The sequence below is a fragment of the Mustela putorius genome, unplaced genomic scaffold (genome assembly GCF_011764305.1).
Source record: "Mustela putorius furo isolate JIRA1106 unplaced genomic scaffold, ASM1176430v1.1 tig00003853_pilon_pilon_pilon, whole genome shotgun sequence".
Taxonomy (NCBI): Eukaryota; Metazoa; Chordata; class Mammalia; order Carnivora; family Mustelidae; genus Mustela; species Mustela putorius.
In genome coordinates, this window is record NW_025422005.1 from 72,063,529 (window position 1) to 72,077,745 (window position 14,217).

Sequence of the window (14,217 nt, forward strand, 5' to 3'; positions counted from 1 at the left end):
GAAGAGTTTTGATCAGGAAGGGATGTTGTACTTTGTCAAATGCTTTTTCAGCATCTATTGAGAGTATCATATGGTTCTTGTTCTTTCTTTTATTGATGTGTTGTATCACATTGACTGATTTGCGGATGTTGAACCAACCTTGCAGCCCTGGAATAAATCCCACTTGGTCGTGGTGAATAATCTTTTTAATGTACTGTTGAATCCTATTGGCTAGTATTTTGTTGAGTATTTTCGCATCTGTGTTCATCAAGGATATCGGTCTATAGCTCTCTTTTTTGGTGGGATCCTTGTCTGGTTTTGGGATCAAGGTGATGCTGGCCTCATAAAATGAGTTTGGAAGTTTTCCTTCCATTTCTATTTTTTGGAACAGTTTCAGGAGAATAGGAATTAGTTCTTCTTTAAATGTTTGGTAGAATTCCCCCGGGAAGCCGTCTGGCCCTGGGCTTTTGTTTGTTTGGAGATTTTTAATGACTGTTTCAATCTCCTTACTGGTTATGGGTCTGTTCAGGCTTTCTATTTCTTCCTGGTTCAGTTGTGGTAGTTTATATGTTTCTAGGAATGCATCCATTTCTTCCAGATTGTCAAATTTGTTGGCGTAGAGTTGCTCATAGTATGTTCTTATAATAGTTTGTATTTCTTTGGTGTTAGTTGTGATCTCTCCTCTTTCATTCATGATTTTATTTATTTGGGTCCTTTCTCTTTTCTTTTTGATAAGTCTGGCCAGGGGTTTATCAATTTTATTAATTCTTTCAAAGAACCAGCTCCTAGTTTCATTGATTTGTTCTATTGTTTTTTTGGTTTCTATTTCATTGATTTCTGCTCTGATCTTTATGATTTCTCTTCTCCTGCTGGGCTTAGGGTTTCTTTCTTGTTCTTTCTCCAGCTCCTTTAGGTGTAGGGTTAGGTTGTGTACCTGAGACCTTTCTTGTTTCTTGAGAAAGGGTTGTACCGCTATATATTTTCCTCTCAGGACTGCCTTTGTTGTGTCCCACAGATTTTGAACCATTGTATTTTCATTATCATTTGTTTCCATGATTTTTTTCAATTCTTCTTTAATTTCCCGGTTGACCCATTCATTCTTTAGAAGGATACTGTTTAGTCTCCATGTATTTGGGTTCTTTCCAAACTTCCTTTTGTGGTTGAGTTCTAGCTTTAGAGCATTGTGGTCTGAAAATATGCAGGGAATGATCCCAATCTTTTGATACCGGTTGAGTCCTGATTTAGGACCGAGGATGTGATCTATTCTGGAGAATGTTCCATGTGCACTAGAGAAGAATGTGTATTCTGTTGCTTTGGGATGAAATGTTCTGAATATATCTGTGATGTCCATCTGGTCCAGTGTGTCGTTTAAGGCCTTTATTTCCTTGATGATCTTTTGCTTGGATGACCTGTCCATTTCAGTGAGGGGAGTGTTAAAGTCCCCTACTATTATTGTATTATTGTTGATGTGTTTCTTTGATTTTGTTATTAATTGGTTTATATAGTTGGCTGCTCCCACATTGGGGGCATAGATATTTAAAATTGTTAAATCTTCTTGTTGGACAGACCCTTTGAGTATGATATAGTGTCCTTCCTCATCTCTTATTATAGTCTTTGGCTTAAAATCTAATTGATCTGATATAAGGATTGCCACTCCTGCTTTCTTCTGATGTCCATTAGCATGGTAAATTCTTTTCCACCCCCTCACTTTAAATCTGGAGGTGTCTTCGGGCTTAAAATGTGTTTCTTGGAGGCAACATATAGATGGGTTTTGTTTTTTTATCCATTCTGATACCCTGTGTCTTTTGACAGGGGCATTTAGCCCATTCACATTCAGGGTAAGTATTGAGAGATATGAATTTAGTGCCATTGTATTGCCTGTAAGGTGACTGTTACTGTATATGGTCTCTGTTCCTTTCTGATCTACCACTTGTAGGCTCTCTCTTTTTAAATCGACAAATTTGTATTTTTAATTTTAAAACAAGGTTTGCTGAAGAACGGAGACTCAAAGGCATAAGAAAGGAAACTTGCTATACCACTGTGGAGTCAAGCGAGAAGAAATACTTCCACTTTGTTTTTACTTTCCTTCATTGACAAATTATTCATTCATTAGTGTATCCAGAGTTTAGGTCTATTAAATAATCCTTGAACCAAGGAAATGCCAAAAGAATGTACGCTAAACCACCTTTACTTAAACTTAGATGGTGACAGCAAAGGTAAATTTCATGGATTACTTATTTATTATGTAAAATTCATTTCCTTCTTATTGTTTGTGAGAGATAAAAGACACTAGCCCTTTTCCCTTTTGCTCTGAAACACACAGAGAGTGCTACCTTCAGCTTAAGTAAACAAATACTATTAAATTCTTAAAAATTTGGAAAATCTATAGAAAGAACAGACAAAGGAAATGCAATTGGAGGATCATAAGTGAACGTTTTTGCCCTCCCATTTTATTAGACATGTAGCCTCCTAATATATCTTTATCTCCACTTTTCTCAGACTCTCTCTCAATTTTGTTTTCTCATCTCTTCCTCCTCTCCCACTTCCTCCAACAATTACCATTTACTGAGTCCTTTTTATGTGCTATTTACTATGCTAAGCACATTACATTAACTTTATGGCTATGAGACAGATACTATTTTCTCTGTTCTACATTTGAAGAAAGTAAGATACAGAGAAGTTATGAAACTTGCCCAAGATGCCACAGCGAGTAAGTAGCAGAGCCCAGATATGAACTCAGAACTCAGACAATCTGATGAAGTTGTCATGTCATGCACACACACATACATACACATATGTGTACCCTATATACATATAGACATTCATCTATATATATATGTAGATGAGTGTGTGTGTATATAAATACATATATATATATGACAATGGATAATTTAACAGAATGTAAATAAAACAGTGGCTTTTTGAGAAGTACAGAACAAAATTCTTATCTACATATGGAGAGATTTATCCTATGAATTTCAGAAACCATATTTCTATACTAAATATTACCTTATTAAAATAATGTATAATATATAATATTATATTCCCATAACATTCATTAGCTCCTGTCATATGCCAGGCACTATTTCAAGTATTTTATAAGTATTATCTTATTTAAATCTGTCTAAACCCTATAACTGCTTCTCTAGTGTAGTTCTGAAGTGTACGTAACTTCCCATAGTACTCTAGGAAAAGCCCTCTAATTGTGAGATTTGCTCCAATCTATTTACAACAGCTTCCTTTATGCCTCATCCAATTCTAAAATACATAGGACTATATACAGACATTCACAAAAACTTGTATTTGGGTATGCCAATAGAAAGCAGTGAAACCAATGAAAAGGGCTGTTTTGTTCTGTAGGTCACTCTCTGGCTAAAGCCAGCCACCATCCCTTTCATTCTTCTCCTAGGCAAATTAGATTAATTGAGCTCTATTAAAAAGCAATCTGTTTTAAGACATAAAGGAAATCTCATTTTGAATGGATTTTCATGGAGGGTATTAGGGTAACATGTAGAGATCTAACACATTCCAGCTGTGAAGAGAAATACAAAAAGAATTCCGGGAGATGGCTAAATTCTGCTCTCCTGGAATGGCAGTAAACAAAGTAAACAAGTAAGCCTTCAGCAGTCTTCTATGGCATAAACATGTCTAAGCGAACCACACCCTAAAATCACTGTGACAACCACAGAAGCTCAAAAGAAACTCAAAGCAAACACTACAACTTAAAATTCACTATGCACTTCAAAATGGTTAAAAACAAAAAAGTTGGCCCACTTCAATCTATAGATTGAATGGAGCAATTTAGACACAAAGATCTATCTCCACACCCTGGAGAAATTAGGAATAGGAAACCTGCCCCAATCCCACTTCTAACACCAAGCATTAAAAGCACACGCTCTGAGACAATCAGACTTCACTGAGAATCCCAGCACTGCAACCAAGTAGAATTAGTAAAGTGGAATAACAACATAATATAATATAATATATCACTTTACTTGCTATTTCTAGTAATTAGTAATCTTGAGAAATTGTGCCTCAGGACTGAACAGAATGTACTGTCCCACTTAACATGAATGAAAGAGAAAATTAACTTTATTTCATTTCTATCTTTCCTCAGGGACATTCTATCACATTTCTTTCAAGACCTTTCTTTAGGGCTTCCTGAGGCTCTTTGCTCAATCTCCAATAATGGTGTCCATCACCCTAGTTAGTTCCTTATCTCTTATCTTTTTCACTGCTTTATTTATACTGACCTAGTACAAACTACATTGAAAACAAGAGATATGGCTTTTTTTTTTTTAAAAGATTTTTATTTATATATTTGACAGGCAGAGATCACAAGTAGGCAGAGAGGCAGGCAGAGAGAGAGGAGGAAGCAGGCTCCCTGCTGAGCAGAGAGCCCAATGCGGAGCTCAATCCCAGGACCCTGGGATCATGACCTGAGCTGAAGGCAGAGGCTTTAACCCGCTGAGCCACCCAGGCGCCCTGGCTTTCTTTTTTTCCATGACATACATTATTTTCTGATGGGAGAGAGAAAGAATAACATGATCAAAAACTAAATAGTTCCCAAACTATTCTGACTTTTAAATATGTGCGTATGTGTATAATGGACAATAACATATGTGCTATTCTAATTTGGGTTTTTATTAAAATTTATTTACATTCCCTTATGCAAAGATCAGGAAATTAACAGTTATCAGTAGGCTTTTGTAAATAGGCAAACTCCTAAAACTGTATAAAAAATCAAATGTGGGGGGTACCTGGGTGACTTAGTCAGTAAGTATCTGCCTGGTTAAGCTTCTGCCTTCTGCTCAGGTCATGATGCCGGCCCTGATATAAAGCCCAACATCAGGCTCCCTGCTTAGTGGGAAATCTACTTCTCCCTCTCCCTCTGCTCCTCCCTCCCACTCATGTGTGTGCATGCACTTTCTCTCTGTCTCTCTCAAATAAATAAAATCTTTAAAAAAAAAATCAATTGTGTGAAAGAAAAAATGAAAACAAAAAATAAAAATAATCAAATGTGTGTGTGCGTGTGTGCATGCATGTGTGTGAAAATGTGTGTTTTCCTGGGAAAGAGTTCATAGCCTTTATAATACTCTTAAAGGGGTTTGTGAACCTCAAATATTTAAGAACTGTTCTTAAAGTTCTGGAACATGTTACGCAGATAGTTAAAGTCAGTCAAGGATCTGGGAAAAAACAAAAATAAACCTATAACATGAGTAACTGAAAAAGTCTGTCCTGCACTAAACAGAGTGAAAATCATTGAGGAGAAGAAGATCTTAATAAGTAGGGGAAAATAATCTCTCCATGGAGTTCACCAATGTGTGTCTTTTTTATTGGAGAAGATACAAGTTTTATAAATGAAGTACTTACTGGTTCACCTTGGAGTCCGGGGAGCCCTGGATAGCCTTTGAGTCCCTGCAAGGTTAAAGGTGAAGACATGCTATGAACCATAAGCTCATACAAGCCTAAAACTAAACAAAGGTTCTAAGTGCTTTTTTGTCCCAACTTTTGGTTTCCTCATCAATGGCTTTTTATAATTTATTTCTTATTTATTTTTTTATTATGAGTAATTGTATTATTCATTACTATCAACAAAAATGGCAGCATAGTTTAAAATAGAGAATTAAAACAGCATCTTCTATATAAAGCTGGTATCCAGCAATGGATCTATTAAATCTTTTAATCTATTAAAGCTTTTTGAAGGCTGATTTTAGTTTATTATTTATCTATTATTTATTTTTGGAGAAGTAGGTAGGGTAGGAGGGAGAGGGAGAGAGAGAATCTTAAGCAATCTCCATGCCCAGCATAGAAACCAACACCAGGCTTTATCAAGCCATCTTTACTTTATTAACATTGAAGCAAAATGCCCTCGGAAGTAATCTATTGATAATTACTGAAAAACTGGACCATAATCAGGCAGTTTCTCTGATCCAAATCATTGTTATCACACTCCATACATGACCTAAGAAAAATCGAAGAGGCTGCTCATAGATCCTATGAAAAAAGGGGTTTTATAGGCCTAAAAAATTAGTATCAAAAATTTTTTCCATATACTAGAACTCAAATCAAATCTTTAATCTCCATTACTAATGCCCAAAGATATAATACAGATATTATCCTTTTACTTCTAGAAAGGTAAGAAAGGAAAAAAAACAAGGGGCAGAGGAAAAGGCCTGTCCTGTGGGAGCTTGGACCTTTTGTGTTTAGACTATTAGAAAGAGAACAGAGAAGTGGTCATGAGAAAGAAGGAGGGGAAAAAAGAAGGGGGAAAAGGAAGAAAGGAACTTCATTGAGCTATGTGCCAGATGATGTACCAGCCATTTCCAAATACTTCCATTGATTCAATGGCAATCCTACAAAGGAGTTATTTCCCCCATTTTTACAGATAAGAATTAAACAATTTGACCAAAGTGATACAGGTAGCAAGGTAGAATCATGTCAGTTTGACAGATTTATCAAGAATTGAATATTTTGTCCTTCTACTTATTCTAGATGCATGTAGCTTTCAAATATAGACTCATTCTCATCGATAAACACAAACATTAATTATAGATCACCAAGACAAATCAATCAAAAGAATTATATATCTCATAAACATGGTGTTATCAAAATCACTCATTTACCAACAGCATCTAATATACCCAATGTTTTGACTCAATTTTGCTCTGAGTTTATACTTTTTTTGAGATAGCTAAATATCACCCTAATTACAAAGCACGAGACATATTGTTCTCAGTTGTTCAAGTGTTATGTGGGATTCCACAAGTAAAAATATTATCAGAGCTAAGTTTCTTCACTTTTTATAATAGAACATAAGAAATGTCTTCAGCATTAAGGCAGTGGTGGTGGCTCCCTAGGGTGGTATAGCAGCTCTAGGTGGGTGGGGGCTAAGAAGCTCCTGAGGAGTGTCAGGAGGATGAGGAACAAGGAGCCAGGGTAAGAAGCACATAGGTAAAGATTCAGGCATATGATATAAAATAAAGATAGAGACTCTGAGACGTGTAGAATGGAAGAGAATGGGTCAGGTGGAAACTTTTATAGTACAGTGAAAGATAATTATAAATCAGATTTTAGAGGTAGAGTAAGAGATGGTATATAAGCTCCTACAGTTTTAATTGAAGTTTTTTATTTTATTCAATGTGGTATCCTCAGTGTTTAGAACAGTTCCTGGCTCACAGGAAGTGCCCATATATATATAAGCCTATTTCCTTTTCCTTTATTTAAAAAGTATGCGTTTATTTATTTACTTATTTATGTTTATTTCTGTGAATACTTGAGTCTAACCACATGCTTCCTTTTCTTTGGCTACCAGCTGTTTTTCTGACCAGAGTTTCTTCCCTCATCTAGCCCATGATGAAACAGTGGAGGTACAACTTCTTTTAATGGTCGACTAGACATGTTAAACATGTTATCTTCTGTATGTACAATTTCCTTTGAAGGGTTTGTCCCATATCCAGAGACTTTAATAAAGGGACAGCAATAGTCATGATCTTTTCTTCATGATCTCATTTCTACTCCATCTCAGCCACAGAACCCAACACGTGATCTAAAGGAGACCAATATGAAGTCTGACCAGTAGCCAATGAAGTCACTTGGAGTAAAGACCTTTGCCTGAATGGGAACAAGTCAGGTGAGTCAAATCCTTTTTTTAATTAGGTTAAACTATTTTTTAAGAAGGAAAGAAAGAAAAATTCAGGTACTTAGCAGTGGGGAGGGGGGCTGAATTTCCTTTTATTGTTAGCATTCTGTGGTTACTCGGGTCTATAAGAAAGTCAGTACTTTTTCTTTTTTTCTTTAATTTAGCTTTCATTGAATGAAAAATAAAGGCATATTCATGAGTCACTTTGGGCTTAGAGGCATAGGAAGAATTTAAATAAGATTGATGTATATATCAGAGAAAAAAAGATTCAGGCATATGATATAAAATAAAGATAGAGACTCTGAGACGTGTAGAATGGAAGAGAATGGGTCAGGTGGAAACTTTTATAGTACAGTGAAAGATAATTATAAATCAGATTTTAGAGGTAGAGTAAGAGATGGTATATGAGCTCCTACAGTTTTAATTGAAGTTTTTTATTTTATTCAATGTGGTATCCTCAGTGTTTAGAACAGTTCCTGGCTCACAGGAAGTGCCCATTAATTAATTTATGATGATACTTGTATGTATGAATGAACTGATAGAAAGACTTAAATGGATTTGAGTTACTTGAGTAGATAAGAGATTCTAGTTTTGTTTTGTTTTTTTTTCTTTTAAGATTTATTTATTTATTTGTTTGAGACAGAGAAAGACAGGCTATGGGGGTGGGCAGAGAATCTCAAGGAGACTGCCTGCTGAGCACAGAGCCTGATGCAGAGCTCCATCTCATGACCCTGAGATCATGACCCAAGCCGAGATCAAGAGTTGGAAACTCAACCGACTGAGCCACCAAGGCACCCCAAAAACAGATTCTAAGTATCTTATATTACATCTCAATTCTCTTAATGTTAAAATGAAAGGTAAATAAGTAGGACAAAGAACGTCTTTGATATTATTATATCTTTAATACACTGGAATTATTACCACTATTGTAGAAAGGCCTCCATTTATTTCCTGTATCTGTGACTATACCCCTTATTTATTTTCTACTTTAACACCAGTCTGTAAAGTTTTTGAAAGCAAAGAGAATAAGTTCCTGGGAAAAATGCCTACATTTAAATTTTGGCATAGCTACAGTCTAGGGACCTAACATTTTATTTTTAAAAATCAGTTTATAGTATAGTCTTTTGGAAATATTATTTGGGTCACTGTTTTCTATATTCAGATAGGAAGAATAACAAAAAAGTCCAGTAAGTAACAACATATAATTTTTACCGGATGAATATCTTGAAAAAAAACTGATGTGAACATATTCCTTAAGGTATGCCAATAAGAAAACTTATAAACTCTGTTTTTAAGCAGATTAAATAATAAATTCAGTAGACATAGTAGAATCAAAATCAGAAATATTAAGAGATGGGAAAGAAACAAATTTCAAGTTATTTATATATCTGAACTTGGCCCAAGTAATTAAAATTTTGGATACATAAATAAAAGGTTTATCCATAAAGAAAATAGTGGTACCATTTATATGCAGGCCATCCTCATTTGGCATGGTACTAGAGGACCATAAAACTGATCATCCAAACTGAAACCATGCAAAGCAATATTAATTATGGGAACAACTACAAATGTTCTGTGACTTTTAAAAATTTTTGTCAAAATGTTAAAAATTCTGCCAATTACAATTGTGTAGGGAAATGAAAAAAAAAGTTAAACTAATATTTAGAGTACAGTGTAATTTAAAACATTAAAAACATTGAGAAAGTATCATTTCTTTAAAAAATTACAAATAGTAGTTTGAATAGGGCTGGCCTTCTTATATAAATTAACATACTGAGCAAGCATATTTTGTAAGCTTTGGCAAATTGTCAAACTCCTTTCCAAGTCTGGATAGACTTTGAACATTTTATCCTTTGTACTGTCAATGTCATGAAATAGTTCCAAAAGTTCTTCTACTGTGGAGATTTCTTAGCTGGTGTTACCTCTGGGACATCTGTCATATTCATCACAACACTTTCCTCATTTATGTCAAAAAGTTATCCTTCACTATGTTCCTCTGGCTACATCATGTAGAGTCTCTCAAATAACAGCTATGTTCCAGAATCAACTATTTCATCTATAATTCCATTTGTTCAACTCTAATTTTAAGTCCTCTGTTATCAGTACTCCTTTATTTTGCTGTACTCTCATCTTTGATGGTCAACTACACCTTTTGATTATCTATTTGTGTAAAATATCACATAGGTTTCTCATTGAGAGACAAGGAAGCAACACACTATATGCTTTGCTGTCTGTGCATCAACGAACAGATGTGCGTGAACAATCACCAGCAGACTGAATAATGATGTGACCGGTGGTTGATCTTGATGCTTATCTATTATTTATGTAGTTTTTGTAATTTATTTTGTTTTGTAGGCTGAGGAGACCATAGTAAATTTTGTACTTTTTGCAATTAATCACAGTTAACCATTGTTGTAAGCAAAATTTGAAACACATTGCTGGGAGACTGGTGTTACTTAATTAAACATGGTAACTGAAATCTGTATACATGGGAACCATGCAAAGTGAGGAATGCCCATATATATATATATATATATATATATATATATATATATATATATATTTTTTTTTTTTTTTTTTTTTTTTTTTTTTTTACTAGAAGGAAAAGACTTATACTTACTCAGATAAGGATTTCTTCCTATGTATGAGGAAGCTTTCCCTATGGTAAAAGACAGCTTCAGTATTGTTGCCCTACCATTCTACCTTGGCTCTCCTTCTATAGACTTCAGGTTTCAGAAAAGTAGAAGCATCCCTTTCTGGAAGCCACAAAAATGCCAAAGAAACTGGATAGTAGATAATTTGCCTCTGGCACTCCCTTTCTTAAAACCCTCCAGTAGCTCTCTATTACCTGATAAATAAATAGATATGAGTGATACATGATACAATCCTCTATAAGTTGACCCCTGTACACCCCTCAAGACTTATCTCCTGACACCTCCTGTCTCACACTTTATAGCCCAGACACTAGGAACTGCTTCTTGCCTGTGAGCCTTTATTTAACACTGACACCTGTGTGTTAGGTGGCATACACAGGTCTACTAAGGACAGTAACATCAGGATAACTGCTGCTCATCCTCGATATGCAGGTCAGATGTTGCCTTCTTCCCTGGTTCCCAAACTATCCCACTCCTGCCCTTGGAAGTTTAGGTAACCCTCAACTATGTCCTATAATAACCTTTTCATATCTCCACTTTTGCCCTTGCAATGGCATAATTCACTTTTGTAATTTACTTTAGAGTGCTTTCTTTTTTAGACAGTACACTGTCTAAGAACTGTTTACTCAAGTAAACTACTTGAAGATACTATACCTTATTTACATAAGGTTTCCTGAATGAATTACAAGGCAAAAAGATACGACTAAAACAACTGTAGCATTCCAGAGTTAGTGACAGATTTTTTCTCCAGAAGGAAACTGCTCTTTTGTTTGAGACCATTTCCCTGGGACTTTTGCTTCTGTCTAGTATCAAGAAGCTAAGGAAAGGTGGGCTAACCTTGTATATAATCATGTGAAAGGCAACATTGCTTAGAGATTAGTAAACAGGTTAACTAGTTTTACTCAGCCTACTTAAAATGGGTGAAATCCTGAAAAGAGGACCCAGGGAAAATAAGACAGGAAAGAAGGAACATTGATTTGAAAAGCAGACACTAAGGAAGAAGATGACCACTAGGACTGGGTGAAAGGGCACAATCAGTTAAACTTAGGAGCAGCAATGTTCAATCACTGAGATACCACAGTGAATAAAATATAGTCTTTGCATATAAGAACTAAGTCACTAAGTCACTCATATATTTTTATATTTTTATATATTTACATATATTTATATATTTTAACTATTGCTACTTCGCTATTGAAATCACTATTAAATTTCATTTCTCTGTAATATAACAGTATTAGATTAGGTAATTCCAACTTTCCAATGAAACTTGTCAAACACTACAGGACTCAGTGTAACAATACCTTGAGGAATACAGACAAAGGCCTCTAACCATGTTTTGGCCAAAATAACGGAGGAAACTATGGCAAAATTGAAAAGCAGTGATAAGATGACCATAAAAAAAGAAACCCTAAGCAAGAAATCAGAATAAGATGAAAATCAAGAACTGTGAGAATGTAAGCCCTTTTGGGGGGAAGGCAATATATTTCCTTAAGTCCTAAGAATAAGAAGTTTAATTTTTTTAAAAAACAAATAAATAGGAGGATCCCAGGTAAATGGAGAACTTGAGGGGATTCAAATTATAGGATGAATACCACACGAACCTCTCTATTCTACCTGCCTCTCCTTCTTGGAACATACTTCACTCATGCACACAGCAGACTTGTGCCAACTTTTGCCCCAAACTCCTCACAATACTGACCCACTAACCCCTGTTAATCAGCACTCAGTTTTCACTCTGGTCCCATCAACCCTAGTAACAGTCCTTCTCAATAATTTCTCATGGAGAAAAAGAGTAGGATAAACTAATTCTCAAAATGGTGCTCCATGACAGATAACAGCTTTTTCTGAGGACACAGAATTTTTTTTTTTTCAAATGTCTGGAAACTGAAATACTTTTAGCCAAATGAATTTATCCTTAATGTTAAAATGTCAATCATAAAAGCCAGACAGAGGAAAATATCTTTGGACACATGAAAGTTTTCAGAGTCCCACAAATTACACCACTCTGGCAACCACTGACTTGCCTGTTGGGGGGCTCAATAGGGCACCCACCGTAGGTACCTGGTACCAGTAGGCCTGGCTCTCCATGTCCCCTCTGCATCCACCCCATCAGTGGGAACAGGGGATTGCAGAGAAGATGGCCACAGTGGTGTCCGCATAGCCCTTATGTAGCAGCATTTGAATTAGACATTCAGTACTACCCTTGGATTGGAAACCAAACCCAAATAAAGTACAGTCTGCAGATTTTTACCAGGATAGTGGGCAAGTGAGAAGAATCTCTAGAGATAACTCTATAGAAACAATAGAACTCTCCTTATTTTCCTCTCCAGGCACCCAATGTATGCCAATCCTGACTTTTTATTGTTGTTCTCATGGACATACAGTATTTTAGCTCCTCAACACTGTCCTTGCTTTAAAAAGATTATGAAAAGCTGTATAGTTTTTGAGTGACTAATATATCCCAATGCATTCCCTTTAATACTTTCACTGCTCTTTTCCTTTCCAACTTCTTAAAAATATTTACTGTGTACCTCATATGTAATGGAAATTTTTTTAAATAATTGAAATAATTCCATTAAAACTAAGAATTCACACTGATTTGTAGTTATTGCTAAAACCATGGTAGTTAGTATTTTTGATATTCAGAAAAATACTGCCATACATTATTCATAAAAATCTGTATTAAAATGTGTGCGTTATATTTTACAATTGCCGTGAGTTGTATGTCTGTATGCTAAGATGTGCTTAACTGCTCCCATCTGGTTTATCCTCTTGATCATAGAAAAACTGCTCCAATTGAAATCATTGTTAATGCTCTTACAATTTTAAATAGCAGACTTCCAATGTTAATATAACAATTGATTGGCTATATTAAAAAACAATTTAAAACTCCATCTGGAGTCCAAGCTCAGAATTATGACTCTTGTCCTCCTTCCAGCACAGCATGCACTCTGGATCCAACTTATCTGCCTTTGGCACAAATTTAGAAACTTAGTGGGAAGTAAAAACATACTTCAGTTCCTAGGAAAATAAGAGGACACGAAGGTGGCTCACTGAGGCAGTATAACCAGTCAATCTGGGGAAACAGTGCTTGTTAAGATGTTAATACTGGTTTAAAAAAAAAAAAGGAGTAGGGACAAGAGAGATTAAAAAAAAAAAAAGGAAAAGAAAAGAAAGAAGCAAAATAGACTCTCTGAAGAGTGAAAAAAAATTGCTACTGATTTATTCCCTTCATTATTTCTCTCAATATTACTTGTGCTTTCAGAATGTTTTCAACATCAACCTTCTGTTTATTTACCTCAAAAATTTTCACGAGCTCTCACTGTGTTCCACGCAACTTTTTTGCAGCCATTTTCAAGACTGCTTGAGTACAGCTTATATTAAAAGAATTTTAGTATTTCCAGAAGGTTCCAGCAAAAAGGAATAATGAAGTCATTATTATCTGTCATCCAAAACTATATTTGTTCCCTTGGCTCTCATGAAAAACAAGACTTTACTTCCTCTTGCATACATATCTGGGACAGTGAGAAGTACTGAAATACACATCTAACAAATATTAACTTAACAAACTAATTAGTGGGGTAGCAGTATTTGAAGTTGATAATAGAAGTTATATGCCAAACAGGCCTGGATTTGAGTCCTAAATCAGCCAATTAATAATTCTGTGGTCTTCGGTAAGTGATTTATACTAAACATTCTGTTTATCTCAATAAGGTTGGTTTTGGGTTTCCTTTTTTTTTTTTTAAAGATTTTATGTCTTTAGTTATTTGAAAGAGAGAGAGAGAACATGGATGTGTGTACGCAAATAAGTCAGGGAAAGGGCAGAGGAAAAGAGAGAGAGACTCAAGTAGACTTCATGCTGAGCACGGAGCCTGAGCAGGGGCTCCATCTCATGACCCTGAGATCATGACCTGAGTCAAAACCAAGAGTCGGTCCCTC

General features: G+C 35.4%; 1 protein-coding gene across 5 annotated transcripts in view; it reads right to left on the minus strand.

Annotated features, from left to right (window-relative positions):
• The window catches only part of COL24A1 (collagen type XXIV alpha 1 chain), a 411,639-nt gene that overhangs the window by 324,899 nt on the left and 72,523 nt on the right, over positions 1-14,217 (minus strand). For all 5 annotated transcript variants that reach the window (XM_045064804.1, XM_045064802.1, XM_013056205.2 and 2 more), the window contains one exon: positions 5,353-5,397. In XM_045064804.1, the coding sequence (XP_044920739.1) occupies positions 5,353-5,397 (45 nt within the window). The remainder of the gene's footprint in view (positions 1-5,352; positions 5,398-14,217) is intronic.